Source organism: Manis pentadactyla, chromosome 1 (genome assembly GCF_030020395.1).
Source record: "Manis pentadactyla isolate mManPen7 chromosome 1, mManPen7.hap1, whole genome shotgun sequence".
Lineage (NCBI taxonomy): Eukaryota > Metazoa > Chordata > Mammalia > Pholidota > Manidae > Manis > Manis pentadactyla.
The window spans coordinates 198194903-198222676 of NC_080019.1; the positions used below are offsets into that span (position 1 = coordinate 198194903).

The window sequence follows — 27774 nt, forward strand, 5'->3', positions numbered from 1 at the left end:
CTCCTGCTGTCTGAGGGAGATGGCACCGATTGGTGCCTGGGAAATCCAGGTGATCTGTACCGGACCCCTTAGCTTTATCACCTTATCCCTCCCCTTTGTCTGAAAGAATTTGTCACTTGTGTCTTCATTGTACATCTCATTCACCCTCTGGATCTGTGGACCTCACGCCTTAGCCTGAGGGCTTGTTACACCCCGGATTACTGGTGCCCCGAGTTTCTGCTTCAGGAGATGGTTTGCTTTTCCAAGGAGGTCCCAGCATTTCTGATGCCTCTGGATCACACTTTAAGAACCGACCCTAGAAACCGAGGTCCAGGACCAGATCTGTTTTTGCACCACAGGCATCTGGAGATGCACGCTGATCTCAGGAATCAGAGAACAGAAGAAAGACAGAAGAAGCGCGGGATGGGGAACGGCGAAGGGAACGTCCTGGTCCTCAGGCCATATATAAGGGCGGGCACTGTCCCGGCGGCACCCGGGCCGCGGCAGCGGGACTCAGGACCTCTCTGCCCCGGGACAGGCTGCCCGCCGGCCCCACCCCCACGCGGCCGGCAGCCGAGGCCTTTGTGACGTCACGTTCCCGGCGTCCAGAGAATGGTTGCCGTGGCGACGGAAAGCGAACGCCCGAGCGCAGGGAGCCGGGAACCGCGGCGCAGTCTTCGGAGCGAGCGCGAGCGCGGGCACGGGCCGGTGGGTGCGCGCGGGGTCGGAGTGCGCTCTGGGCCCCGGGCGGACTCCTGGACAGGTCCCTTTGCAAGGCCCCAGCCCCCCTTCCTCTTTACTGTGCTTGGGTCATCCGTCTAGCCGTTACCTGTCCCTCTGGCTTCGGGCATCCTTTGCTGTAAGGCCCGAAGGCGCGTCCCCTCCCCCGCCGAGCTGGGGTGTTGGGAGGCCGGGCCCTTCTAACCCGCGCCTCTGTGGTACCAATTCCTCTCCGCGGGGGGCTGTCGCAGGAATGCGGCTGGAAGGGCGCACGCACGCTTTGGAGTCAGGGAGTCTTGGGCTGGAATCCCAGCTATGGCACCGCCTGGCTGTGTGACTTCGGACACCATCCTGAATCTCTCCTTAAAGCTCACCAGTGGGTGGTTAAGAAGCTCCTGGATGGCGCTTTGATGAGCATGTTCACTGCAAATCAGAAAAGATCCTTTCTCTCCTGAAGCTTACATTCTGGGTGGAAATGGGCAATAAACGGGTTTTTTAAATGATAAATCATATAGTGGTGATTGCAGAGAAGAAATAAAGTGAAGTCATATGGAGTGGGAAAAAAGAGACCATTTTGGACCAGGGTTGTTAGGGAAGGCTTCTTGGAAGAGCTGCCACCTGACCTCAACTCTGAGAGAGAGGATCTTCCCGCCTCAGCTGGGTGTGGGAGAACATGTTTTGGCTGTGGAGGAAGCAAATGCAAAGGCCCTGAGGCAGACCACGGGTGGCATGTTCTGAGGACAGAAAGATTAACCAGGGCAGAAGACCCAAGTCAAAGGGAAGAGAGGATATGAGGGGAAGGGGGAGGAGCTGACCATATGGTGAGCGCGCAGTAAACGCCAGCTGTTCTCACCCACCCAGGGTCTGGGGGGACTGGGGACTGGGGACCATCTGGCTCAAGCACTGTGTTGCTCCCCAGGTTGGAATCTCCTTTAGGAGAGGTCAGGTTTTGCAGAAAGCCCTACTCCTCTGCTCAGATGTCCAAGATTGTGTCTACTATGGTCTCCAAGGACATGCCTCCTGACAGTAAGTACCGAGCTGGGATGGGTGCTCCCTGAGTCAAAGACAGCCTTGGGAGCCTGGGACAGTGTGTTCTAGACTTAATCAAGGTTAAGGTGATTCTGAACCAGGCCATGAGGCAGAAATCACAGGTTTGCCAGAGTCCCTAGAAACCCTATGTTTTATTTCCTAGGGCTGCAGTGACAAAGTGCCGCCATGGACTGGTGGCTTCAACAACAGAGATTTACTGTCTCACAGTTGTTGGGGCTGGAAGTCCGAGATCAAGGTGTCATTGGCAAAGACGGCTCCTTCTGGGGGGCCGAGGGAGAATCTGTCCAGCCCTTCTCCTAGCTTCTTTCTGCTAGCGGTTTTCTGGCAATCTTGGGCATTCTTTGGCTTGTAGAAGCATCTTCCAATTTCTGCCTTCATCTTCACATAGCAGTCTGCCAGTGTGCGTGTCTGTTCTAAACTTCCCCTTTTCATGAAGGACAGGTGTCATACTGGACCAGGTGCCCACACTACTCCAGCATGATTTATCTTGGCTACATCTGCAATGACCCTATTTCCAAACAGGGCCACATTCTGAGGTGCTAGGAGTTAGGATTTCAAATATTAAGAAGCATTAATTTTGTGGAGGGACACAATTCACTCCATAACAGGCCTTGAGGAAGGGGCCACACTGGAGATGGGGCTCTCAGCTTCCCCATGGCCTGGCTTCTGGGCTGAGCCCAAAAGAAGAGACAGCTCACTCCAGGCCCTCGTGTGACACATCCTGTCTCTTATGGAGCCACACGCTTGCTGCCAGGTGCTCCACTGGGTGACATGCAGGGAGGCCACTGAGGCATGGCTGAGGGCCTCTTGGGCTGCAGTGGGCAGAATGGGCAATACCATTCTCAACCACCTTAGATTTTAACTTACTTTATTTTTGAATAGGTAAAGTATTACCATGGTTCAAAATTCAAAAGTGTGTTCAGCATCCCCCCTTATGAAAAGCCCCACCTGTCCCCAGACGCCTGGTATCCCCTCCTCAGAGGTGGCCACTATCACCAGTGTATCCCCTATTCTTCCAGCACGCTCGCTCCCCACACATGCTCTGAGCATGCACAAGGAAATACATGTAGGTGCAGCTGTCCCGTCTCACACAAACATACGCACCATGCTCCCCGCACCTTGGTTTTCCCATTAATCCAGATATTGTAGAGACCGCTCATTATCAATACACGGAGTTCCTTATACTCTCAGTGTTTTGAGCAGGATAGTGACCCCACAGAGCGGGTGTGTCACACCTCATTTAACCCATCCACCGGTCATGAGCATTTAGCTTCTTTCCAAACCCGTGCTACAATCAACAGGTGTCCCCACTGTGCACATGTGTGTTCACGTGCTCTCTCTCACTCCCTCTGCTCCAGAGCAAACTGAAAAATAAAGGCTCAAATGGGGTTACCCAGAAAAAGATAGCTTTGAAATGTTTGCAGATAGCAAATTCTAAACACACAAGCCACAAACAGTGCAATCTAATTACACTATCACAGGACAATTGAGAGCTTTATAAACTATACTGATTCATCCTATGGTATGGGGGGGTTGGTTAGATAGGGGGTACCTTGTGGGCCTCAAGAGTGGGTGTAACACCTCCCTTGCAGGTGACATGCAAACGGGAAGCCTCCCTGAGCTGAGTGGCCTGGTCTGGATTGAGGGTCTGCATTTGGGAGGAAACCAGGCCAGGCAGGCATAGCCAAGTGCACCGACCCAGGGCACTGGCAGGCTGGGCCGGGCAAGGGCACTGAGCCAGGCAGGTGAGTGAAGTCGGTGTGGGTAGGGGTGCCCTGGCCATGGGCTCAAGCCAGGAGGATCACTAAGCCTGACATCCTAGGTCCAGCTGCTGGAGCAGGGACTAAGGTCGGAGCCAGGAAGAGTCTGATCCCCCCAGGATGGGCTCAGGGTGCTCAGCTCTGGGTCTGGGCCAGGTGCAGATAGAGCATGTGGACCCCAGCCCTGGCCAGAGGGCTGAGGGCAGGGCCGCTGGAGTCAGACACGCCTGGTCAAGCGTGTCACCTCTCTGAGCCTCAGCCGCTGTACATGGAGGGTGGGAGCAATCCCTGCTCCCTGGGGCTACTGTAAGGTGTGGGGCTCAGCACAGTGCCCAGCACACTGTAAGTTGCCCATGGCAGCAGCCCACTGAGATCGCCATTATTAGTGTCTCCCTGTCACTGTTAGGACCCCACCTCCAGGGTCTAGGCAGGTCCCCGAGTGTGCAAAGCCCAGCTGCAAGGGGATGCTGACTCAGCTCAGAATGAGGGGCAGGTGGGGGTCTGTGCAAAGACTTAGCTGTACTGACATCAGAGGAGCGAGCTTGGAGTTTGTTCTAAGCTCACAAATCCTTACCAAGTGCCAGCTGTATGCAGGCACGCACTCTGGGTACTGGGGTTCAGGGGTAACACCAACGGAGTCCCCCGTTGTGGTGAGGGAGGCAGACATTGGAAAGCAAACAACCAGTCTATGTTTACGACAGCCAAGAAGTGGTAGAGAGGAAGCCAGCAGGAAGCTCTGAACTGGCGGTGGGGTGGGGGGTTCACTTAAGCGGGAGAGGTGGTCAGGGTCTGCCCCTCAGGGAAGGTGACATTTGATACTTGTCAGCACCAACCCCGAAGGATGAAAGAGGAAGAAGGGCATTCTAGGCCGTGGGGAGGCCCTGCAAAGGCCTGCAGCTGTGGATGAGCTTGGAGCATTAGAGGAAGAGACAGAAGGCGAGTGTGAACCAAATTGTGACTTTTTTTACTTGAACGCCATTCCCTACAACACGGGCACAGGGGCTGGTTCTCCTACAGCCTCCTGAAGACCCTGCGCAAGAGGACAGAGGACACTCGATAGAGAGCTTGTCCAGGCAGAGAGCCCAGAGAGGACCCCAAGGCTTCCTAGTCAGGGCTGGCGGGGTGGGGATTGCAGGACCTGCCCTGAGCTCTGGCCCCCGACCCTCTGCACACCACCCCAATGCAGAGTCCGCTTGGGGAGACTCGGCCTGCAGCCAGTCCCTCCATCTCTGGGGCTTCTAATGTCCAGGCCAGAGCCTTGCCTGGGCTCCCCAGGAGCGGGCGTGTTCAGTAAGGGGCCACATGTATTTCCGAAGACGTCAGGCTGTGGGTACAGGGATCAGAGGACGATGTTGGGAAAGTTTATTCCTGCTGAAGGAGCCTCACTTGTGCCGGATACAGACCCCATGCTGGAAGCATCAGAGAAGGGCGTAGGGTCCAGAGAGATGTGTAAATGAACAGATGTCCAGGTCTTCCCCCTGGCCACCACTGAACGGGAGGACAGGAGGGAGAGGCTGGATGCAGTAGTTTAATTCGGCAATTTTAGCAAACACAGTTTTAAGTGAGCCGACCTTCACCTGGGGGGCTGCAAAGCCAAGCCCAGCCTCATGCCCAAGTGTGAGGAGCCCACGCAGGCCACACCTCCTGTGTGGGGCCCTAGCCAGGCTGAGGGTGCAGAGGTCAGGGATACCGAGGCGGTGCACACTCGGAGTCTGGGGAAACAGCAGGGGCAGCCTTCCCTCTGTAGTCTCGCCGTTCCCGCTGCTCTGGCCTCACTGAGCAAGGCGAGCACTGCTGTCCCCCTGCATGGTGTCTTGCCAAAGGGTTTCCACCCCGGGCATGTTCGCTATGGATTCAGTGTGACCAAAGGAATCGACAGCAAAACGTTCTTGGGGTGAAAGGGTTTATTACCCGGCTTGTTCTCGGGCGGTAGGTCGAGCACCAGCATCTCTGCCTCCACCCAGAGCACTGGGCAGAGCTCTCTATGTAGCGCAGTAATAGCTTATTGCCTAAAGGTGTGGAAGTGGTAGCCTAGCAACAGGTCAGTTACATCATCAGGTGGTTTAAGTTCAGTGAGGATCCTGGCCAGAGGAACCCCAGCTTCCCCACAATGGAATGCGCTCTCCCTAGATTTCTCTGTGGCTCCCTCCTTCACTCCCTTCAGGAGTTTATTCCAATGTCACTTTCTCAGTGAGGCCTCCCTGAACATCCAGTTTAAGACATGGAGCACCCCCCCCACTTCCCCTGTATCACTCTTCCTGCCTTATTTTTCCTGTTAGCACTTCCCACCTTCCACCTGCCTCACCTGTCCTACTTACCTGTCTCTTCTCTGAAGAATGTAAGCCCCATGAGGTCAGGGCTATTTGCCTGTCTTGTGTTCTGTATCTCCGCAGAGCCTGGCGCATTACAGGCCTTCAGCAAAATTCTTTTAGTCTGAAAGCTTTCTCCAAAGGTCAGGATGCCCACTTTCACCGCTGCTACTCAACACTGTGCTGGACGTCTAGCCAGGGCACTGAGGCAAGGAGAGGAAAATGACAGACATCCAGATGGGAAAGGAGGAAGTGAAGCTACCTCTGTTCATAGAAGACATGATCCTATACATGGATAATCCCCAAGAATCCACAAGAAACTACAGGTGCTCATGAATGAATTCAGCAAAGTCGCAGGGTACAAGATCAGGACACAAAAATTATTTGTGTTTCTCACACCAGCAATGAACAACCCAACACAGAAGTTAAGAAAGCAGTCCCATTTACAAGGCATCCAAAGGAAGAACACACATCTAGAAATGGGGTGGCGTCCTGAGAGATGGCACAGTGGGAAGATCCAAGAATCGGTGTCTCCACTGCCACAACTACTGAGCTGGCCGGAATTCTCAGAATCCGGGAATAGGAACTCTGAAGGCTAGTCAAACACGTGCAAGGGCAGAACTTGACAGAGAGGCTGGGAGATGTGGGTGGGTTTTGGCATTTTGTGGAGCAGCTACCAGCCTCTAGACTCCAGCCTCTAGCCGAGCACAGGACAGCCCACACCTCCCCCAGGGCCCTAACATTTGTTCCTGTTTATGGGGTGCACTTGGACTGGCTGTGCACTGCCCTCCCAAAGGGCGGAGGGCACAAAGGCAGGACTGCTTCTCAGGGCGAGTTTGGCCAGATTTGGCTAGTGATGTGGAGGTGACAGAAGCTGGAGAGCAATACCCTGCAATGCTTTTCCTGGGCTGGTCCCTTTTGCTGGGCTCTGAAGGTCCCATTCATGCCTTACGTGGCCTGGCTTGCTGGTGCCTGCTTGGGCAACAAGGACCTCGTCCTCCCCAAATCCCGGGGTTGTGTCTGTTGCTGAGGGGTCAGCCCTGAGGCCGGTCATTATTTCGACCCCCAGGGGCTGGAGGACTTCCCCACCACATCTATCAAAGGGGATTTAAAGAGACAGGATCTTTTCTCCCCACCCTTTTGGGAGTGTAACTCTCGGGAGAGGAAATAGTGGGGCAAAATACCTATCTGAAACTGAAATCAGACAAAGGGAGAAGTAAAGTTTAAACCCTGTTTATTGCTTACAAAACAGCCATCTGGCATCTCTCTCCTGCTGCAGCAGAAGCAAGCGAATCCCCCCTCAACCTCTCAGGTTCAGATAAGCTGGGCTTGCCCAAGTAATTACCCACTGATAAGGAGATGGACTACTACTCTCCACCCCTTGGAAACGCCTGTTGGTATGGAGATGCACTAAAGCTAGGTGAGAGATTCTGGAAATATTGCAATTTTACCCACAGGGAGCCAGACATTTAAGGAAATCTCTGACGAGAGACGAATATCCAGAATACATAGAGAACTCCTAAAACTCAATGAGAAGCAAATAATCCAACTTAAAAAGTGGGCAAAGGATTCAAATAGGCATTTCTCCAGAGAAGATACACAAAAGGCCAATAAGCAGGGACAGGATGCTCATTATCATTAGTCATTAGGGAGATGCAAATCAAACCATAATGAGATACCACTTCATAATACTCGGAGGGCTATAATAATTTTAAAAAGCCCCAAAGTAACAAGTGTTGGCAGGATGTAGAGAAATTGGAACCCTTGTGCACTGCTAAAGGGAACAGAAATTGATTGGTGCAGCCACAGTGGAAAATGGTATGGCAATTCCACAAAAAAATTATACATAGAATTATATGATCCAGAAATTCCAGCTCTGGGTATATATGGAACATAACTGAAAGCAGAGACTCAGATATTTGCACACAGCATTATTCACAATAGCCAAGAGGTGGAAACAACCTAACTGTCTATTAACAGTTGAATGGATAAAGAAAATGTGGCATATCATACACTGGAATATGATTCAGCCTCACAAAGGAAGGAAGTTCTGACACAGGCTACAGCATGGATGGGCCTTGGGGACGTTCTGCTCAGTGAAGTGAGCCAGTCACAGAAGGACACAGACTGCGTGATACCAGTTCTGTGAGGTCCCTGGAGTTGTCACATTCCTAAGGACAGAGAATAGAGCAGGGGCTGCCGGGGGCTGGGGGAGGGGCGGGGGTGAGTGTTTAATAGGGACAGAGTTTCCATTTGGGAAGATGCAAGATTTTGGAAATACAGAGTGTGATAGTTGCACAACTTTGTGACTGTAATTAATGCCATTTTAATGTTGTACACTTAAAAGTGGTTCAAATACTATATTTTATCACAGTAAAAATATTTTAAGGTGAATTGGCAAATTTCATGTTACATGGGCAGATCTGTGCACACAGAGCAGGGCAGGCACGGGAGCCAGGCCGTCCTCAGGGTCACGGGCCGCTGGGGAGTCTGGAGGGGAGAAGGCAGTGGTGGCCCCCAAGGACACGCAGATGCTGGCCCAAGGGAGGGATGAATTCCAGGGGCCACTGCTCCACAAACTAGTTTATAGGTTTTATCCGCACATAAGACATGCTCTTAGTTTTATTTTCTGTTTTACTGTGGAAGAGTAAAAACTGCAAACTCAGGGGCCCTCCCTTCCCTGCAATCCCCTGGCAGCTTGGCCCTGTCAGAGGTCCCGGCTCCCCCGTGCCATGTGCAGCGGGCTCAGCCCCGCCTCATGCAGGCCCCGGAACGGCTCTGCTCCTGAGTGCTCTGTCCCTGCCACCCAGGGCCAGAGCCAAGGCGGGCTCATGTCAGCTCCTGTGCTCAGCTGGGACCACACAGATACTGGTAGGAGGTACGGGGAGGCTGGCGTGACATGCTCATGTGTGATGGGGGGCCTGTGGTGGGGGTCGTCACTCCTTTCCCCATACTTACCAGAGTAAGTTGGGAGTTGAGGAGGTCCAGGTACCCTGAGCAGGGGAGAAGAGGGAAGGAGGGGAGGGGAGGGCGTCCAGGCGCCGCTCCTGCGCTGCCTCCTGCCCTTCCCCTTGTGCATGTTGGCATCACCAGCCTTTCAGCAGCGAGCACGCAGTACTCCGCAGGACTCCGCGGCCACTCCCACCCTCCACTAGGCCCAGGATCCAGTATGGGGCCAATGGTGCTTAGCGACTGGAGTTGAGTTGCCTGCAGGGTAGGGTGGGCATCCAAGCAAAGAAGTGCAGACCTGTGACGTGTCTTGCACCCCAGGATTGGGAAGGAACGGTCACACCCTCCACGTCTTTGTTTCTCCCAATATGTTGAATATTTTCACTGGATACCAGGGGCTGTGGCAGGCACAGCTGTAGGCAAACCCACCTCCTGAGGCCCAGATCTGAGTATTGGGACCCAGGTGTGTGCTAGTCTTTGACTGGGGCGTCTGAGAGGACCCCTTGGGCAGCAGTTGAGAGAGCCAGAGCCCACTGCAAAAGGCCAGAGGAGGCACATCCAGGCACAGGAGGTAGCTGTGTAAAGGTCCTGGGGCAGGGACCGGTGGGGGACGGTGGGGAGCAAAACCCAAGGGGACCGCGTGGCTGTGGCAGAGGGTGGGGGAGGGGATGAGGCCTCAGCAAGCACGCCATGCGGGACCCTGAGGCCGAGGCCGGTGGGCGTGATCTGTGCGACCATCCCCCACAGGTGTGAGAGAGCTTCAGTCTGTACACAGCCGTGCTCTGTGCTTTTTAAGTTTGCAGCGCCATCCATGGCATGACGTAGCAGCTTTCACTAGACCTCTATTGAGGGCTACTTCGGCTGCCAGGCTTTGCTTTTCCCATCCGAGCCACCACCAACAGCCTGCCCGCGCATTGCTCCGTGTGTCTCTGAGATTCTCTGCCATATGGTAGAAGAGGGGTCACTGAGTCAGACCACAGCTAGCTTTAGGAGACCTCTGCCATGTTGATTTGGGAGTCAGCTAAATACAGAGCCAAGTGGCAAACAGGTGACAGCCACCTCCACGCCCTCGTCCCCTCAGCCCCCAGGTGCTGCCGCCCGCCTGCCCCCACTCCCCGCTTGCCCTGCTCTTCTTCCTGACCCCGACCCCGTGAGGTCCCCCTGCCCCCGGCTGGTCCTCAGACACTCCGGAGCCTCACCTCATGCTTCCGCGCTGCATTTCACTGAGTTTAAGACGAGTATTATTTATATGACACTAAGAAAAAAACAATGTTGCTTGACAATAGCTCAGCCTTAGAATTGTATTTATGATGAGACAGTTATTTTAGATTTATTTAGACACAGGCTCCTAGTATGTATTGCGCACGTGTATACATTTAAAAAAAAAAGTGAAATCAGTTCATGGGACCTCTTTGCAGGCTTAATCCAGCCCGCGCGGGGGTTGCTCTGACCCTAACAGGTTTCCCAGCTGAGTCCCTCCGAACCACAGAGTGTTGTCACCCTCCGGGGTTTTCAGGGAGCCCTGATGTGTGCACATTTGATGGGTGTGCACAGCAGAGCTGAATACATCCCAGCTCCTCTGACCCACAGTGAATTTAGGACACTTTCCAATCTCAGTGACATGAAAATAAGCCCCCGATTCCAATCTGCAGTCCGGACCCTCCCTTAAACTCCACACCTATGCCCAGTGGGTGCCTGCTCGGCACCAGCTGTGTGTCTTTAGCAGGCAAACTTCACACGCACACAGTGAGCTCCAATCCCTCCCCACTTGTCAGCGAACATCCCATTGTAAAATTGTCACCCAGGTGTCCCAGTCAACAGCCGGGGAGGTGCCCTGCCTTCTCTCCGTCCCCCAGCATCGTGGGCCCAACGTGGCTACCTCCCCGTGAGCTGCCGCCAGCCTAGCGCGGCTATACCAGCCTCCAAGCTCTCTAGATCACCTCACATCACGCCATTCCCCTGCTTAGCCCTTCATGTGACTTCCACTGCTCATATACTGAATTCCAGGTCCCTCTGTGACTCACGGGAGCCCAGCCACCTCTCCAGCACTGCCCCATGTGCTCCCTCATTACACCGCCCTGTCCAGGGCTTGGACGGCTACACGGGCCCTGTCTGCTCTCTCTCGCCTCAGTGACCCCATGCTGACTGGTCATGTCCCTCGGGTTTCTGCTCCAATGCCAGCTCCCCTGGGCCTGTTTACAGGACCACCCAGCGCTGTTCCTTTGTTCACCATCTGTCTAGAATGCAGGCTCCAGGAAGGCATCTGCACCCCGCACCTGGGAAGTCCAGGCAGGCGCTGAGTGACTCATCACCACGCCCTGTCCCCTCCATCCCAGAGACACCCAAAGTCCCTCAGCAGCACCCTAGACCCCTGGGATGGGCGTGCAGAGGCCTGGGCCATCTCAGTCATCGTCACTGACCAGGTGCTGGGGGCCCGGAGATGGATGAGACAGGCGTGGTTCCTGTTCCTTTAAAATGTTGGTCTCATTATCATTCCGGGATGGTGAGGCCAACAGATGAGAGGATACCCCAGAAAGACAGTTCGTTACCCACAGATCCCTGGAAACAGGAGGCTGGGCACCCTGCCCAGGGCCACATGGGCAAGTGCCAGGTCAGTCAGCAGTTAGAGGGAGCCTGGACGCTGTGGGCAGAGCCTGGGCTGTGGTCCCACGGAAGGAGGAGGTGAGGTTGGGTCAGCAGGCCGAGGGCTGGCTGGCGTGAATCACGTCAGGCTCTGGAGTGCAGGGCTGTCCCGAGTTGTCTGGTATGTGACCCTGGGTGATAGGGATGGGGGGCTGGTGGCCCCTAGGGTGAGAGCAGGACAGAGATGGTGGGGTTGTGGGTCCCAGACTGGTTTGTTTGCATTTGAAAAGCACACTCTTAGGCCAGTTTACTCTCTCTAGGGACTGGCCAACCCTGAGAGTCAGTCCCTCCAGGGTCAGCAAGGCCTAGAGGTCAGAGCATCAAACACAAGAAATAAAAGACATGGTTAGTGTGCCTGTCCTCAGGGAGTCTCCTGCAAAGGAAGGTGCCCCCTAAAGGAGTTCCCTGTCCTGTAAAGGAAGGTGACCCCTAAATAATGGCAGATGTGACATGGGAGGGAAGGGCCCTCTCTGGGACAGCATGAGGTCTGGATGAGGGGTCAAGAGGCCCCCAGAGAAAGCAGACAGGAAGGTGTGGGCTGAGGAGGGCTTGGCCAGGGTGGGGTAAAGGGGCAAAGGGGACTGCACGTGGCAATGCCTGCCTCTCAGAGAAGCTTAGCCTGGTCAAGGGTCCATGAGAGCCTTAGGGTGGCCAGAGGGTGCTGAGAGGGATCATTTAGCTGGATATGAAGCTGTGGAGGGGGCTGGGCAACTCCCACTGGGTCTCCCAGACCACGAGATCCAGACCCTGGTCCTACAAGACCTGGGAAGCCATCAAAGGATGTGCTATTCTCTATTGCTGGGTAACAAGGTATCCCAAAACAGTGGCTTAGAGCAGTAGTAAACATCTATTAGCTCACAGTTTCTGAGGGTCAGGAATTTATGAGGGGCTCAGGTTGGTGATACTGGCTCAGGTGTCTCATCTTTAGTCAGTGGGAGGCTTGACTGGGGCTGGGGATGGGCTTCCGAGCAGGCTTACTCACACGGCAGCTGGCTGGAGGCCTCATTTCTCCCCACAAGGCCTCTCCGCAGGGCTACTTGAGTGTCCTCCCAATATGGCGGCTGACTTCTCCAGAGCAGGTGACCCCAGAGAGCAAGGCGGAGCCACAGTGTTCTCTGACCCTGCTTCAAAGGTCATACATCATCACTTCTGCAGTGACCACAGTCAGTCACACAAGCCATGATTCAGGGCTGGAGGGGCTCCAAAGGGCGTGAGTGCCAGGAGGCAGGGGCATTGGGGGCCGCCATAGGCGGTGGCTGCTGTGAAGAATGGAAACACACAATCGGTTTTGCGATCTAAGGTGGGTGTGGGGTCAAGACTTGTGGGTTTGGCCCATGGAGAGGAAATCACAGAAGCTGAACTGCGGCAGAGATGAGGGTGGTAGTAGCTGGATTGGAGGGAAGTAGGTGGATTCAGTGCTTTTTGGGAGGGTCCATGGGACGCGGGCCTGATTGGAGGTGGGCATGGGAGAGAGGGGAGCACCAGGGAAACTCAGTCTCTTAGATAAGAACCCCTGGGCATCCTGAGCTGTTTGCTGAGGTGGTGAAGAACAGGGAGGAGTGGGTCTGGGGGGAGCAGGAGGAGGCGGCAGGGGGCTCAGGTGGGCTCGGGGGGCTCACTGGTTCGGGTGCCCGTGGGAACCGCCAGATGGACACTGAAGAGGCAGCTGTTGATGGAGCCTGCAGACGCGGAGAGCAGAGGAAGATGTGAGTGTCAGCGGCACAGAGGTGGGAACTGAAGCCATGGTCACGGGTGAGAGAGAGAATGGCCCAGGACACAGGCTGAAGACCCCTGGTGGCTGGAGAAGTGTGCAAAGGGGAACAAGGGAGCAGCCAGACAGGCCAGGAGAGACCAGAGCCGAGAGGGCAGGGCTTCGAGAAGGAGCACATAGGGACAGGCCCTGGAGAGGCCTTCAGGACCCCCAGGGGGAGAGCCTGGTGGAGTGAAAGGTGAAGCCCGAAGCCCAAGGGGGCCAGCAGGGGCAGCAAGTGGAGAGGGGAGTTTGGCCAGCTCTCAAGGGGTGTCTGGAAATGAGAAGGGACACAGTGGCCTGAAAGGGGCAGCAGCTGGGGAAGGGTGGTCATCAGAATCCCAGCGGAGCCCAGCAGGTCCAGGTGGAGTGACTGGAGGAATGTGGAAGGAAGGGACTGTTCACAGGGGCTGCGGAGGCCTTGAGGGGCGCGCAGAGCTGTGAGCAGCAGGAACCTTGCCCACCCCGGGCCTGAAAGCACTGAGGGGCACATTCCAGAACCCAAAAGAGGAAGCTATACAGAGGACCACTCCGTCCTTCAAGGAGCAATGGTGTGGGCAGGGAGGGTGGCCTGGCAGGAAGGCAGCTGCACCCGTACTCCCGACCCATCTCCTCCCATGCCAGTCAGACCACAGCGCTGGGGTGTGTGGACTACATTTACAGTGTGCAATATAACACAGTGAGGTTACTTATTTGGAAGCAAAATTGATCAGAGAATCTCATGTTATGGAACAAAATCAGTAACCAGAATTAGAACTTTGACCCAAATGCAAATTCAAGTGAAAGTCTCTAAAGAAAGATTTTCTTTTTCTTTTCCAATTGCTTCTAGTTGGATTCTGCTGGACACAGTTAAATCCTCATAATTTGCATTGTTTCTGTGTCCTCTAGTGCCTAGCTTGGGATCAGCACAGGACCGTGCTCAAGAGATTCTCAGACTTCACTGCACATTCAAGTTGGCTGAGAAGCTTGTCAGGATACACACTAATTCACAGGGTCTGGGTGATCTGGGCTTCTCCATTTCCAGCCAGTTCTAGGAGAGGCTGATCCTGCATGGAGGGCCTCTGTGGGCCTGGGGGACCTACCTGGGCACGTTTCCAGCCTGGAAAGAAAGAAGGAGCAGTTCTGAAGAGCTTGAGGGCCCAGAGAGCAAGGGGATATTTCCAGAGTGCCCTGGTGCAAAGCCCATGAAGAATGAAATCCATGATCCTTTGCTGGGATGGTAGCAAGGGGTCAAGGAGGCCAGACAAGGCCCCAAGGAGGGGGCCCAGAGCCAGGGGGCAGGTGGACTGAAAAGTGGGCACAGGAGGGCACTAGCAGCAAGGAGGGGTCTCAGTGGTGTGCAGTTAAGGTGTTAAGTCCTGGGGTGAGAGAAGAAGATGGCTGAGGACTGCATCCCACCATGGGGACCCACCCCTCTTGCAGCTGGAGGCAGCAGCCCCCCTAGTGCAGAGAAGGTGGCTCTGTGGAGGAAAATGGGGACAACTGGCTGGGCTGAGGACAAGCGGGTCAGCAGGTGGCCCCCCAGAGAGCTGGCATCTCCTCTCCTTCTCACCGTGCACCAGTGATTCTGGATATACTGCTGCCCGGAGCTCACCCCAAGTCCCCCATTGCCTGGGGGGAGGGGTGTATATTTATCACATCTTAAATTAAGGATCTTTTGCACCCAGCTTGCCTTTCTTTGTTTCCTGGAGAATTATCTAGAAGTAGGCTTATGTTCTTAAAATTTTTTAATTTAAAAAATATTATCTTGTTCAAACACCAGAAGAAAATAGAATTTTTTTAATGCATGGATTTTTTTAGTATGGGGAATGCCTTTCTAGGCAAGGCACAACACCCCAAAGCATCTCACCAAGCAAACAGTAAAATGTCCTCTACGGAAAATATATAATAAACAGTCCAAAGGGAACTGACAGGTCATCTGGAGGACAAGTACTTTCAGCAGTGCTGGCAAACAGCTGAGCCAACGTCCTTTAACTGACAAAGGCTCTCGAGAATCATGTTAAAACTACAAATACCAACAGAAAAAAGCACAAAGGATATTCCCAGAGAGAAGCATCTTACCTAGATGATCATTAACATCCAGGAAGACACACAATCTTCTCTGCAGTTAAAAAATGCAAATCACACTGAGATGCCGGTTGTCACCTGGCAAACGGCAGAGTTCCAGGTGTGCAGGAAAACAGTCCAGCTCCATTTGGAACTGGTGCACAAGTTTGGAAATAGCGAAAGACTGGAAATAACCTCAGGGCCAGGGGACCTGGCTAAGTAGCTGAGCAAATGTATTTCTTTTTTTAACTTTTAAAAGCTTGGGGTAAATTATACATAACAAAATTTACCCTTTTAAGCATTTGCATTGTACAGTTCACTGGCATTAAGTACATTCACATTTTTGTGCAACCATCCCCACCATCCACCCCCAGAACTTCCCAAGTTGAAACTCTGTGGCCGTTAAACACTCCCTACTCCCTGTCGCAGCCCTGGGACCACCCCCAGTCTACTTTCTGTCTCTAGGAGTGTGTCTACCCTGAGGCCCTCACTGAAGTGGGATCATACAGTATTTGTCCTGTTATAACTGGCTTCTTTCACTGAGCATAATATTCTCAGGTTCATCCATGTTATGACATGTGAAAAAAATGCAGAAGCATTTGTTTAGTAAAAAAAGCAAGGGGCACCTAAGTGTGTGTGCACAAAATACCTCTGGTTAGACAGACAAAATCTGGTAGTGAGGGCTTTTCATCACACTGACACATCAAGACTGCGTTGTTAGAAAATTTTTGCTATGTATCTTCATTGCCTCTTCAATTAAGAATAAAGTTCAATTTTGTTAGGGCTCTGGTTTATTTGGCTTTATTTTGGGTCTACTTAAATAACAGTGGTATCTTCTGAAGTTTATGATATGGTTAATTAAGTTTGACTCCCCTATAGCTACTAAGAAAGATAGAAAAGGATGATTCAGCAGCTTAGCACCTGAGTTTCCCACAGGCCCCAGCACCCTCTACTGCCTCCCCCCTTTACCATTATATTTATGCAGCTTGGCCCAGGAGGTATTTGCATTTTCAGGCCCAGGCCCTGACCTTCCTGCCAGAGCCTCAGGACCCCTCTCTTCCTCCCTTTTATGCACCCCATCGCCCAGCTGCTCAGAGTCTGTCCCTCAGTGTCAGGTCCCCCACCTCCCAGGCCATGCCTTTGCCCTCATTACCCTCAGGTCACCCTCCTCTGTGCTGGCCTGGCTCCCTGAGCTGCTCACCAGCATACATCTCTGGGCTCTCTGGAAGCCCCCAGCCCATCTGCCAGTGACTGGCTGCCCCTCTGGGCTGGCATAGCCTGGTATCTCCAAGCTACAGATGATTCCTTAGGGTAGGAGGAAGAATCCGGCCAAATGTCTCCTTCCCTGCGGGTACCAGTTGAAGAGAGAAAAATAAGGAGATGGGGATCTCTCAGGCTTTGGTTGCAGCCCTAGGGAAGCTCTGGCAGGCTCACAGCTGAAGCTCTGGGCCCACCGTAGGCAGAGGGCTTAGGGGCATGGCTCCCCCATCAAACGGTCCTGCATGACTCCTAAGGAGCAAACGGAAGGCTGCGAAAGGGAAGGCACCACACCCCTGTGCACCAGGTGCACATGCACGTGGGGCCTTGCTGCAGCTCACAGCTCCCCAGAAAAAGTCAGTGTGATCATCTCAGACATGGAAACTGAGGTTCAGAGAAGCTGGGCGACTTGCAAAGCCCGGTCAACAGACAGGAGAGGACGCTGGTGCCAGAGCCCCAGTGTGTCTGGGTCTCTCCCCAGCCTCATGCTGTGTTCACAGGCGTCATGAACTGAAGAGTCATTTGCCGTGGCCCTCACGTTGTGTCTCCCCAGAGAACAGCCTGGGATCATCCACGGACAGCAGTTCTCCACGCACTGAAGAAAAAAAGGCAAAACATGGGAAAAAAGGCAAAGGTAATCCTCAAGCTGGAGCAGAAGCCCGAGTTGGTGGCAGTTAAACCATCCCTTTGCAGACCTAGTCACCAGTGCAAAGGGCAGAGGAAAATGCTTCTGTTTCCATTAGGAACTGGGTTTGTGAGATATGAAATAATAGGAATGTAAACAAAGTAGGATTTATTTTTCCTCCAGTAATGGGAAATGTAAGAGGCAGTCCAGGGCTCCACAAAGAGTTCTGATAAATCGTCCAGATGACCAGGTCCCAAGTCTTTCTGGTCCACCATCTCTAGCCTTAGGGTTTTCAATGCCAAGGTTACCACATGGTCACAAAATGGCTGCTGCAGTTCCAGCAATCACGTCTGATTCCAGACAGGGAGAATGAGCAAAGGGAAGGGCAAAGCTGCCTACCAGCCAGCTCAGCCCTTCCTGGGAAAATATCCTTCTCAGAAGCCCCATCCAGTAATTTCTGCCTACATTCCATTGGGCAGAAGTTTGTCACCTGGCCATCTGTATCTGCAAGGGAGGCTGAGAAGTGTCATTTCCAATTAGACACATGGCTGCCAAGTCTTAGGAGAAAGAAGAGTAGGCAGCCAGCTGCCTGTGCAGCATGCTCTGAGCCCCCGCACTGCCACACCTTGGCTTGCTCCATGGCCTGCAGGCTTACAGTCAGTCTGATCCCTCTGCTGAGCTTGTGCAGCTGGGCAGTGCAGGCCTGTCCTTCACAGGCTGACCCCCAACCCCCATCTCACCCCCCATTTCCTCTTTCTTTCCATTATGAAAATCCACATCTTCCCAGTAGAGACTAAAGCCCAGTAAATGCACACGCCCACCATCAGAGGGGACATGGACGAGATTTCACCACATTTGTTCCACCTCTTCCTTCTGTCCTTCTCTTTTTGTCCCTGCCAGAATATTTTAAAGTAAAATCCAGATATGTCATTTCATCCTTACCCACCTCAGAGGGCATTTTTTCAGAAATAGGGATGTTTCCTGGTGAGACCACAATGAAGTTAACCTGTCCACTGTCATATCTACCCAATTACTTCTGCAGTGTCCTCGTATGGAAGGTATGTTCAGATCAGGATTCAAATGAGATCTAAGTATCTTCAGTCTCTTCTAATGTAGCAGAGCCCCTCCCCAACCTCCTTCCACTGTCTGTGTCGTGACAGGTGTTAATTATCCTGTAGATTATCCCCTATTCTGTGTGCGTCTGTTTGCTTCCTGCCTGTGTCTGTCACTGAAACTGTTTCTCTGTTTCTCGTATTTCCTTTCATTGGACATTAACCCCAGATGCCTGATAGGATCCATATTCCACTTCGTCCACAAGAATCCTTGCTGCGTGGGCATCCCGCTACCTTGTTGTTGGCTATGTGGGGATCAGTGGGTTCAGGGGGTGTCTGCCTGACCCTCTGTCACAGCTCCCATCAGTCATTCACCCAGCAGTTTCTTCAGCCCATGAATGCTGTGTGAATGCTGAATGCTGTGAATTGCTCGTCACACTAAGGGTGAGGGGTCTGGGTTTGGCTTGGTTTCCTCACCATATAATTCATAATACGGTGAAATGCACAAATATCAAGTATACAGTTTGATACATTTTGACAAAGGTATATACAACTTGGTACCCCAAGCCATTCACCATCTAGAACATTCTTGTCCACACAGAAATTCCTGTTCTGCCATCACCACAGAATCATGTCATTCATTCTTGAACTTCACATAAATGGAATCACACCCTATCCTCTCTTGTTTCTGGCTGCTTTTACTCAACATCATGTCTGAGAGGTGCTGGAAGCAGGAGGTCCCTCCTTTGTTGCTGCTATGTTAGGTTGTGTGCATGGGCCAAAAACATATTTATTCTTTCCTGATTTGATGAATATTTGAGTTGTTTCTGGTTTTTAGCAGTACTGCAATGAACCCTCATGTGCATGCCATTTGGGGGTCATGAGCACTCATTTCTCCTGGGTGTATACAAAGGAGTGGAATTGGTGCTCACGTTTAACTTTAGTAGAAACCACTGAACAGTTTTCCAGAGCAATTACACCGAGTCACAGTCCGACCAAAAGATGTGAGAGTGCCAGATGCACCACATCCTCTCCAACACTTGGCATGCTGTCAATACTTGACCCTTTGAATATATATTAGCATCTCGTGTCACATGTGACCAACAAGGACGACCACCTTTTCATGTATTTATGAACCATTGATGAATCTGTGGTGTGAAATGCATGTTCCTGGCTTCTGTTCACTGTTCTATTGGTTTGTCTGTCTTTTCATTTTAATGATTTCTAGAAGCTCTTTATATATTCTAGATACAAGTCACTCACCAGTTTTAAGAACTGTAAATACCTTCCCCTACTCCGTGGATTGGGGAATTTTTCAATCTCTTGGAAATGCCTTTTAATGAACAAAAATTCCTAATTTTAATGTAGTTCTATTTTCCAATCATTTCCTTATGATTTGTACTTTTATGTCCTGTTTTAAAACTCTTTGCTAAATCAAAAGGTCATGAAGATGTCCATTAATTTATCTTCTAAAAGTTCTGCTTTCATTTCACAGTAAGATTTACAAACCATCTCTACACTAATGGCAACCATTTTATTTGCAGATTCTTTGGATTTTCTGCTATACAGTCCTGTCACCTTGAGACATTATCTTCCCTTCCTTTCCAATCCTGTACCTTTTATGCCTTTTTCTTGCCTTAGCGCAATATTGAATAGGCATCCATGCCTCCTTCCTAATCTTGAGGGAAACAGTCAATATTCCACCTAGAGGTTTCTTTAGATTCCTGTATTCATTTCCTACCAGTGGCTTAAAACAACACAACTATACTGTCTTACAGTTCTGGAGATCAAAGATCTGAAATGGGCTAGGATCAAGGTGTCCACAGGGCTGTGTTCTTCAGATGGCTGGAGGGGGGATCTGTCCCTTTCCTTTCCAGCTCCTGGAGGCCACCTGCGTCCCTTGGCTCACGGTCCTTTCCTCCATCTCCAAAGCCAGCAGCATCTTCCAGCCTCTGCTTCTGTTGTCACACCTCCTCATTTTGCTTCAGACCCTCCCGCCTCCCTCTCATAAGGACCTTCGTGATTATTTCAGGCCCATCTGGATAATCCAGAATCATCTCTCATCTCAGAGTCCTTAATCATGTCTGCTAAGGCCCCTTTACTATGTGTAGTTACAGGTTTGGGGTTTAGGGTGCAACATCTTCAGGGGCCATTACTCAGCTCCCCATATTTCCCCTTTATCAGATTGGGTAAGTCCCCTTCTATAACTAAGTTGCTAAGACTTTATTCCAAATAAGTTTTGAATGTTATCAAATCCTTTTACTGAACCCCTTGCAAGGGTATTTCCTCCCTTGTTCTGTTAATGGGGTGTGTTACACCGCTATGTTTGCAATGTTAAACAGACTTTGCATTTCTGGAATGATTTGCTCCAAACGAATGCCATTTGCAGTTGTGGGCTCACCTTCACATGCCACATGATTACTTTCACATCAATAGCAAACATTTCCTACCCAGTTGATTATAAATGTAATTTCTGTTTGTGGAAGCCCATCTCCACTGAGCTACATACAACTCCGTGGCCTCGGGTGAGCCTCTTACCCCTCTGTGCCTCAGTTTCCTTACTGGGGGCAACAATAATTCCCACCTCATGGGGTTGTTATGGAAATCAGGTCCCATACAGTCCTCAGTTGGGCCCATGTTTGCGAACTGTCATACTCTTTTTGGTGGAGACATGGGATGTGTGGCCCATTCACACCACTGGCCAGTTTGGGGGCATTAAGGCTCTGACTGCCCCCACCTGCCCGACTCAGCTCAGTCTCATGATTCTGAATTTAGCGCACATGCCTCTGCCCTGGGTTGCTGGCCAGGAACAGGGAGGGAGGGAGTGGGGTGAGGACACGAGGAGGGGACTGGCCGCAGCAACTCTGTCCGCCCCTTCTGCCTCATTTCGGCTGCCCAGAGCCACCCCTTCCCCCACGCCCCTTGACCCCACCCCATCTGCCTTCCTTGTTCCAAAGCTTCCTAACTCTTCTCCTCTACCAGCACCATCCCTTTTGCCCAGAGCTGCCTGTGATTTCTAAATGTACGTTATGTCATTTCTGGGGTGTGGGGTTGGCCTCATGGGGGAGGAAGGCCATGTCTGGTTTCACCATCCCCGGCCACCTCCCTGGCCTTGTGCAGCTGACAGCCAGGCCTTTGGGCCATCCGTTCCAGAATCTCTCTGTCAGAATCAAAGAGCGGAAAGGGAAATCATTATTAGGCATGGGATAAGGTCCCCTCTCCTAACCAAACACATGAGGCCTGTAACAGCCCCCTTTCCATGCCGTGCTGCGTGAACCTTGTCCCACCTGTCCTTCTTGTCCACAGGTCTCTGACGGACCTCGGGCTGTGCTGAGCCATCTCTCCCACACACAGGCCAGCCCCTCCTCCAGAAGCCAGGCTGGTTTCTGCCTGGAGGCCCTGGATGACCTCCTCCCATCTGCTGGGCCGAGGGGCACATGATCTGCCTATATTCTCACTCTGACCATAGCTCACGTCTTGAAACTATTTTGACAGGATTTGATTCTTACAGAAAAGTTGGAAGAATAGTACAACGATTTTGTAGAATGCCCATGACTTTGGGCTTCCAACCCCTCTTCATGACAGTGTTAAAAATAGAAGTTATTTTACCAGCAAAAATGGGTTTATTCAGGAATAGCAAAGGATTGCAATCCTGGATGTGTTAAGCTAAGGCAAAACCATAGGCAAATCAAACCAAAGAAGTGGGAGAATATTGTCTTATGGAGCAGGAGGGAGCTGGGAGGGATTGTTCTGAACAAAACTGCCCTGGAGAAAGGCAGGGGCTCAGGGTGAGGACAGCCTCCCGTCCCTGGTCTCTTAGGAGCTGCAGTGTCCAGCTTCCCCTGTGGGGGGAACCTGCAGCTGATGATTCCTTCCTGTAACTGACGTGGAGTGGCGTGGGCTCCTGACTCCACTTTACTGGGGTTTCCCATTATGAATTTTCACGGGGGGATGTAGACGAAGCGTCCCAGGCAGGAATGCTCAAGTGATGTTCTGGGGTCGAACTGGAGGGGTAATGCCAGCTCCTCTCACTTCAACTGATGTTCTCTTTGATGGCTTGAGTAAGGCAGAAGCAGCCAGGCTTCCCTGAGCAAAGCTCCTTTCCTCTCGGTAACTAATCAGCAAATTGTGCAGAGCCATTAAGACACTCTGATCCCTCTAGCGGTGACCTGTTTCTGCTGGTGGGGGGTGTAAAATGGGACAGACCTCTAGGAAGGCAGTCAACATAAGTTTCTGAAGCCTGGAAACTGCTCCCAGCCCCTGGCCTCTACCCTCCCTCCAGAATATTGGTTCCAAAGAGCCAGTCAGTGATGGCACAGGGCGGAAACCCAGGGCGGCTGTGGCTACTACGTATGCCTGGCCAGTGCCCGCCGATACCACAGCCCTTAATGTCTGCTCACAAGGCTTACAAAGAATTAGCCATTTCACAGGGAGCTGCTGATGGTGACGTGATTTTTAAAGGAAGATATGAAATTATTAAAACTGTGTGTTGAAAAAGTACTAGAAAAAATACCCCCAGAAATGTTATCAAAGTAGAGTTTTTAAAATAATAGTCTCTCTTACTTTCTAGAATTTTTTGTTTTGTTTAGTGTTTTGTTTTTTTTTTACAATGAATGGAGTTTCTCCTAAATCAATGGTAGAGGGAGAAAGCAGCTGTATTTTTAAGCCCCCAGCTTGGTGCCCTCTGGGTTCTGTCCTCCCTGCCACCTGGGGTGGGGGCATTGGCAGAATTGGGGTCCTTGGCAGGTCCCACCCCCCAGATTCCTGCCCTGCCTCCCCAGGCCTCAGACACTTTGAGCCGCACCCTCACCTCCACCCCAAAGTGCAGGCTCACCCTGGGAGGCTTGTGGAGAATGAGACTCCTGTAAAGACAAAGCCTGTGCACCTAGACTGCCTCCCACCCCTGGCCCTGCCCCATCCCCCTGCCTCCGGTCAGCATCAGCAGACCCCTGCCACCAGGCCCCACATTTACATACAGCTCTTGCTTCCCTCCTCTCCTGTCCCTCCTCTGCAGAAGTGGAGGGTAGAGTCCCCTCCCGACACTGGAAATGGGATAGGACAGAGGGTCAGGGACATAACAGATTTCTGACACACAGGAGGGGCTGTGTTCCTGAGGTGTCTTCCAGGTGCCAGGGCCAGAAGCCAAGTCTCACTAGGTTAAACCAGACAGGTGAGTTTATGGAGTTGGAAGGTCCAGGGGTGAACTTCAGGCATGGCTGGATCCAAGAGAACATTCACCACTGGCTTGTGCTTTCCTGGAAGCTCCCAGCGCTGGGCTGGGAGGGCACCAGGACCCCAGAGGCACAGACCACTGCCTGGAAGAGCCGGCTCATCTCTCCAACGAGGTATCTCCCTCCCCAGTGTCTGTGGCCGCTCCCGACCGTTCAGCTAACCCTTTCCACATGTCTGAGGATGTGGATTTCTTCTTGCTCAGAGATCAGGAGCAGAGTAAGGCTCGCTCAGTGAGTATCCAGGAGTGAGGCCTGCCTGCAGCTCTCCCCTCCCTCACATAAGCAGCAGCCAGACTGCCCTTCTCAGAAGAGCACTTTCCTCCGGTGACTCTTTGCCTCTAGAGTAGTCAACGGCTCACCATTTCCTATAAAATCAGCAGAAACTGTGCCTACCTCTCACATCTGACCTGCCCCACCGCCTCACCCACATTCATCCCCACTGTTCCTGGACCTGTGTCAGGGTGGGCTTCTTCGAGGGTTGCGGTCACAGCCTCGGACACCACACCTTCATCTGCCTGTGAGAGATGCCATCCCCTCCTGAGACTCCCCATCCTTCAATGCCATCTCAGACTCAGGGATCCTCTCACCTCCCCCAAGAACCCCCTGCCCACCCCCAACTATTATACAACCTTGTGTGATTCCTCTCCTTGGAATTCCCGGAGGCCAGATACACACACACACACACACACACACACACACACACACACACACACACACACACAGACGTGTGACCCTCAGCAGGTCTGGCAGTCCTGGGGCCAGCCCTGACCCTGGCCCTTGCCTTCTCTGCGCCCCAGCAGTCTCTTTTGCCTCCCCCTCTCAGGAGCCCAAGTGCCCAAACAGCCCATCCCCACCTCAGCCCCGCTAGTGAGGCTCACTGCAGCCAGGCTCAGAGAGGATGCACCCCGCGGGCGTCCCCACTTGGAAGCAGCCAGCACCAGCCACGTTTCTGGGACACACAGCCAACGCCCAGGCATGGCCACTGTCCCAGGCTCCCTCCTGGGCTGACTCTGTCCCCTCAACTCTGGGCTCAGCATCTGAGATTCCTTAAAGCCACAGCTCCCACTGCAAACCCAATCCACGGTCAAGGGCATGTCCTCCAGACCCCCAACACCTCCCACCTGTAACCTGGGATGGGCTACACACACACACACACACACACACCTTTCTCCTTAGAGCCCTTTCTACACACACACACACACACACACACACCCCTACCTTTCTCCTTAGAGCCCTTTCTCCTGACTCACCGGTACAGGATTGATTTTCTTCTCCCAGTCCAGCCCTGGTACCGGGCACCTCTACCTTCTTCCTAAAGCCCCCCCCCACCCTGTCCCAAACACAGCACACCCCTCCCGTGACCCAGCCAAACCCTGCAACCTCAATCCTATCCCACTTCCAGCTCAGTCCCCCATCTCATACCCCTCCCCACTGCCAGCCCACCCCAAATACTGACCCGGAGCAGCTACCCAGTGTCTTCTAAATGCAGTGTCTTCTGCCACTGGGGCCCTGACGGGTGACATTTCCCCGCCTTTGCTATTATACACGGATATGCAGACTAGTGGCCTCAGGCTCGATTCCCCCAATACAGACGCTTTGTCCCCAAGCAGTCTTCTTTAGCAGCTGGAGGGGCCAGCCGGAAATAGAACTGACCCTGGAAAAGCCTGTACCAGGGCCAGGCGAGAGTCCACAGTGCGGCCTGTCTGATCGGGTGGGCTGGGGGGCCCCTGCAGCCAGAGGCCTCCATCAAGCCTCCGGGAGGCAGAGCCCCGCCCCCATCCGGGACCCTCCCAAGTGAAGGGCTGTGGGGCTCTGCAGCCCTGGGGTGGGCAGCGGGAGCCCCCAGCACTGTGGGGAATAGGTGGAGAGAAGCAGGCCCCCAACAACCGCGTGGCTGCCAATACCGACTATGGAAATCACAGATCAAACAGGGTTTTGAGTTTGAGCCACTTTCCCTGAACCTCCAGTTGTCCGATTTAGCAAGTCACCACCGCGTGTGCACCCCCTCCAAGTGCACCCTCCAGGCCAAGTGTGCACACCCTCCCCCAAAACAAGCCCCCGCGACCCTAGGGCCGGGCCACGCAGAGGGGAGGAGACTGGTCCCGGCGCGGCGCGGGTGGGTGGAGGCTGGCCCTGCCCGACCCCGCCCGACCCCGCCCCCAGGAGCGCGAGCAGAACAAGTTGCTGCGAGTGCACGAGAAGATGACCTGCGCGTTCAAGGTGTCGGCCAGGCACAGCAGCCTGCGGCGCGAGCTGCAGCTGGAGGACGAGTCGGAGGACCAGGAGGTGCGCGCCGAGGCGGAGCGGCTGCGCGCCGTCCAAGACCACAGGGCTTGGAAGCTCTCCGTGACCAGAGGTGCCGCTCCCTGGCCCCGACGTGGGGTCGCCTTCGTGCTTGGCCCAGCTGTGCTGCTCCTCTGCTTGCACTCCGGAGGGCTGCCCAGATGCCTAGCTTAATTTCCTCCTACACGGTTTAAACCTGGCAGTCTAGACTTAGATGCTGCCCAAATTGGGGCCTGGGGGCATAGGGCACCCCAAGTAGAGATCACACTGCCCCATTTTTTCTCACCGCGCCGTTCCGGTCCTGGCCAAAAGGATTTTCCCTATTAAGTCCAGTTGGGTGGCACTTCCAGGGCGGGGGTTGTCCGGTCTCATTCCAGGTGAGAAGAGCGCAGCAGCAAGAGAGGCTCAAGGCGGACACACGGAAGGACTTCCCACCTGGCCCCGCCCCCACCCTGGAGGGTGTAATACATTAGCTGAGCCTTCGCTCCTTTTGCTGGTCTCGGAGCTCTATGTCCCACGGCCCCGGGCTCACTCGGGACGGAGCCCTGCCGCGGGAGCGGCTGACTGGCCCCGCACTGACCGGCTGGGTGCCCGTCCTCCCTCCTTCGCCCACCGCCCTCCGCCCTCAGAGCCTCCCTTCTTTCATTGCAGAAATGAAGGGGGACCCTGAAAACATGAACAACTACATCCACCGGAAGCGCCAGGAATTCCTCATCCAGGTAGGCGCTGCTGCGCCCGCGGGGAACGCAGCAGGCCCGTCGGCAAGGAGTGTGACTCGCGCTCTGGTGGCCGCAGTACTCCCTGGACGTGAAGCGGAGAGAGATGCAGCGGCTGGAGACGCTGGCGGCCGGGGAGGAGGCGGAGCTGCGGCGGGCCGAGAAGGCCCTGGAGAAGGCGGCCTCTCAGTTCGACCAGTTCCTCAGGGACAGTGACCGCAGTTCGGGGCAGGCCTTGAGCACGTGAGCCTGCGGCCCCAGGCTGCTCTGCACCGCCCCCACAGTGCCCGGGCGTGTGCACACCGGGCCCGCCCGGCCCGGACACGCCCCGCCCTGACCCCGCCCCCGCCCCTCACCCTGACCCTGACCCAGGCCCCTGTCAGCTCCCCCACCCCCAGCGTGGCCTGAGGGAGTGTGGACGCCCCAGTTTAACAGTCTACGATTGGCTCCCTGCCCCCACCCCACCCCCCAGCGCCGAGAAAGAGACCAAAGCTAAGATGGAGAAGATCATTGAGATCAGGGATCTGACCACCCAGATAATGAATATCAAAAGGTACAGTCAGACAGTGACCTTAATGGGGTATGTGGTGGGGACTTGATAATAGGGGGAGTTTAGTAACCATAATGTTGTTCAAGTAATTGTACTTTAACGGTACCAAAAAAAAAAAAAAAAGTACCGTCAGGGGCAGACTGGGTCCAAGGCTGGCTTGGAGTCCTCCCCCGCCCCCACCTCCCCGTTTCCCCCTGTAGCCAAGGGAGCCCTGCAGAGCACAAACCTCGTCACTTCACTTCTGAAACCTCAATTTCTCAGGGGCTGCTAGGCCTGCGGGCGGCTGCCGCCCATTTTACAGATGAGGTGACAGGCCTAGAGAGACTCAGGGGCATGCCACCAGGAGGCAGGGCCCACTGGGCTCCAGGGAACCCCTGGCTCCACCCTGACGGGCGGACGGTCCCCTGGGTTCTACTGAAACTTGAAAGTCACAGAGGGCTCTGACTCTGGGAGGTGCATTCCACCTTGGTCCCCGGAAGGGTGGGCATCCTTTCCCTCCCCTGTCTGTCAGCCAGGAGGACAAGGAGTGCCCGGCCTGGCCAAGCAGAGAGGCTGCCTCTGGAGGGGCCTCCCAGCAGGCGGAGCCTGGTCTCACCCACGCCCTCCCTGGTCTAGTGAAATCTCCAAATTTGAAGACACTCTGCACCATTACAAAGCCTACAAGGATTTCCTGTACAAGCTGTCGCCCAAGAAGTGGTTGGAAGAACAGGAGAGAAAGCACTCAGCTCTCAAGAAGGCCAAGGAGGTCACCGAGGCCCCCAAAGAGAGCACTGTGTTCCCCACACTTGGGGACAAAGGTAACAGAAAAGCAGGGGCTCCCTGAGCCCACCTATGCCTGGTGCTCAGCTGACAGG

At 53.6% G+C, this 27774-nt stretch overlaps 1 protein-coding gene across 2 annotated transcripts in view; it reads left to right on the forward strand.

Moving 5' to 3' along the window:
- Positions 1-1619: 1619 nt before the first annotated feature.
- The window catches only part of CFAP100 (cilia and flagella associated protein 100), a 56984-nt gene continuing 30829 nt past the window's right edge, over positions 1620-27774 (forward strand). Inside the window, exons 1-8 of one of the 2 annotated variants that reach the window (XM_036911612.2) lie at positions 1620-1725; positions 17017-17097; positions 23502-23602; positions 25535-25727; positions 26306-26373; positions 26450-26613; positions 26843-26923; positions 27536-27717. In XM_036911612.2, the coding sequence (XP_036767507.2) occupies positions 1677-1725; positions 17017-17097; positions 23502-23602; positions 25535-25727; positions 26306-26373; positions 26450-26613; positions 26843-26923; positions 27536-27717 (919 nt within the window). In that variant the 5' untranslated portion in view covers positions 1620-1676. The remainder of the gene's footprint in view (positions 1726-17016; positions 17098-23501; positions 23603-25534; positions 25728-26305; positions 26374-26449; positions 26614-26842; positions 26924-27535; positions 27718-27774) is intronic. The other variant, XM_036911611.2, reaches the window with a different exon arrangement.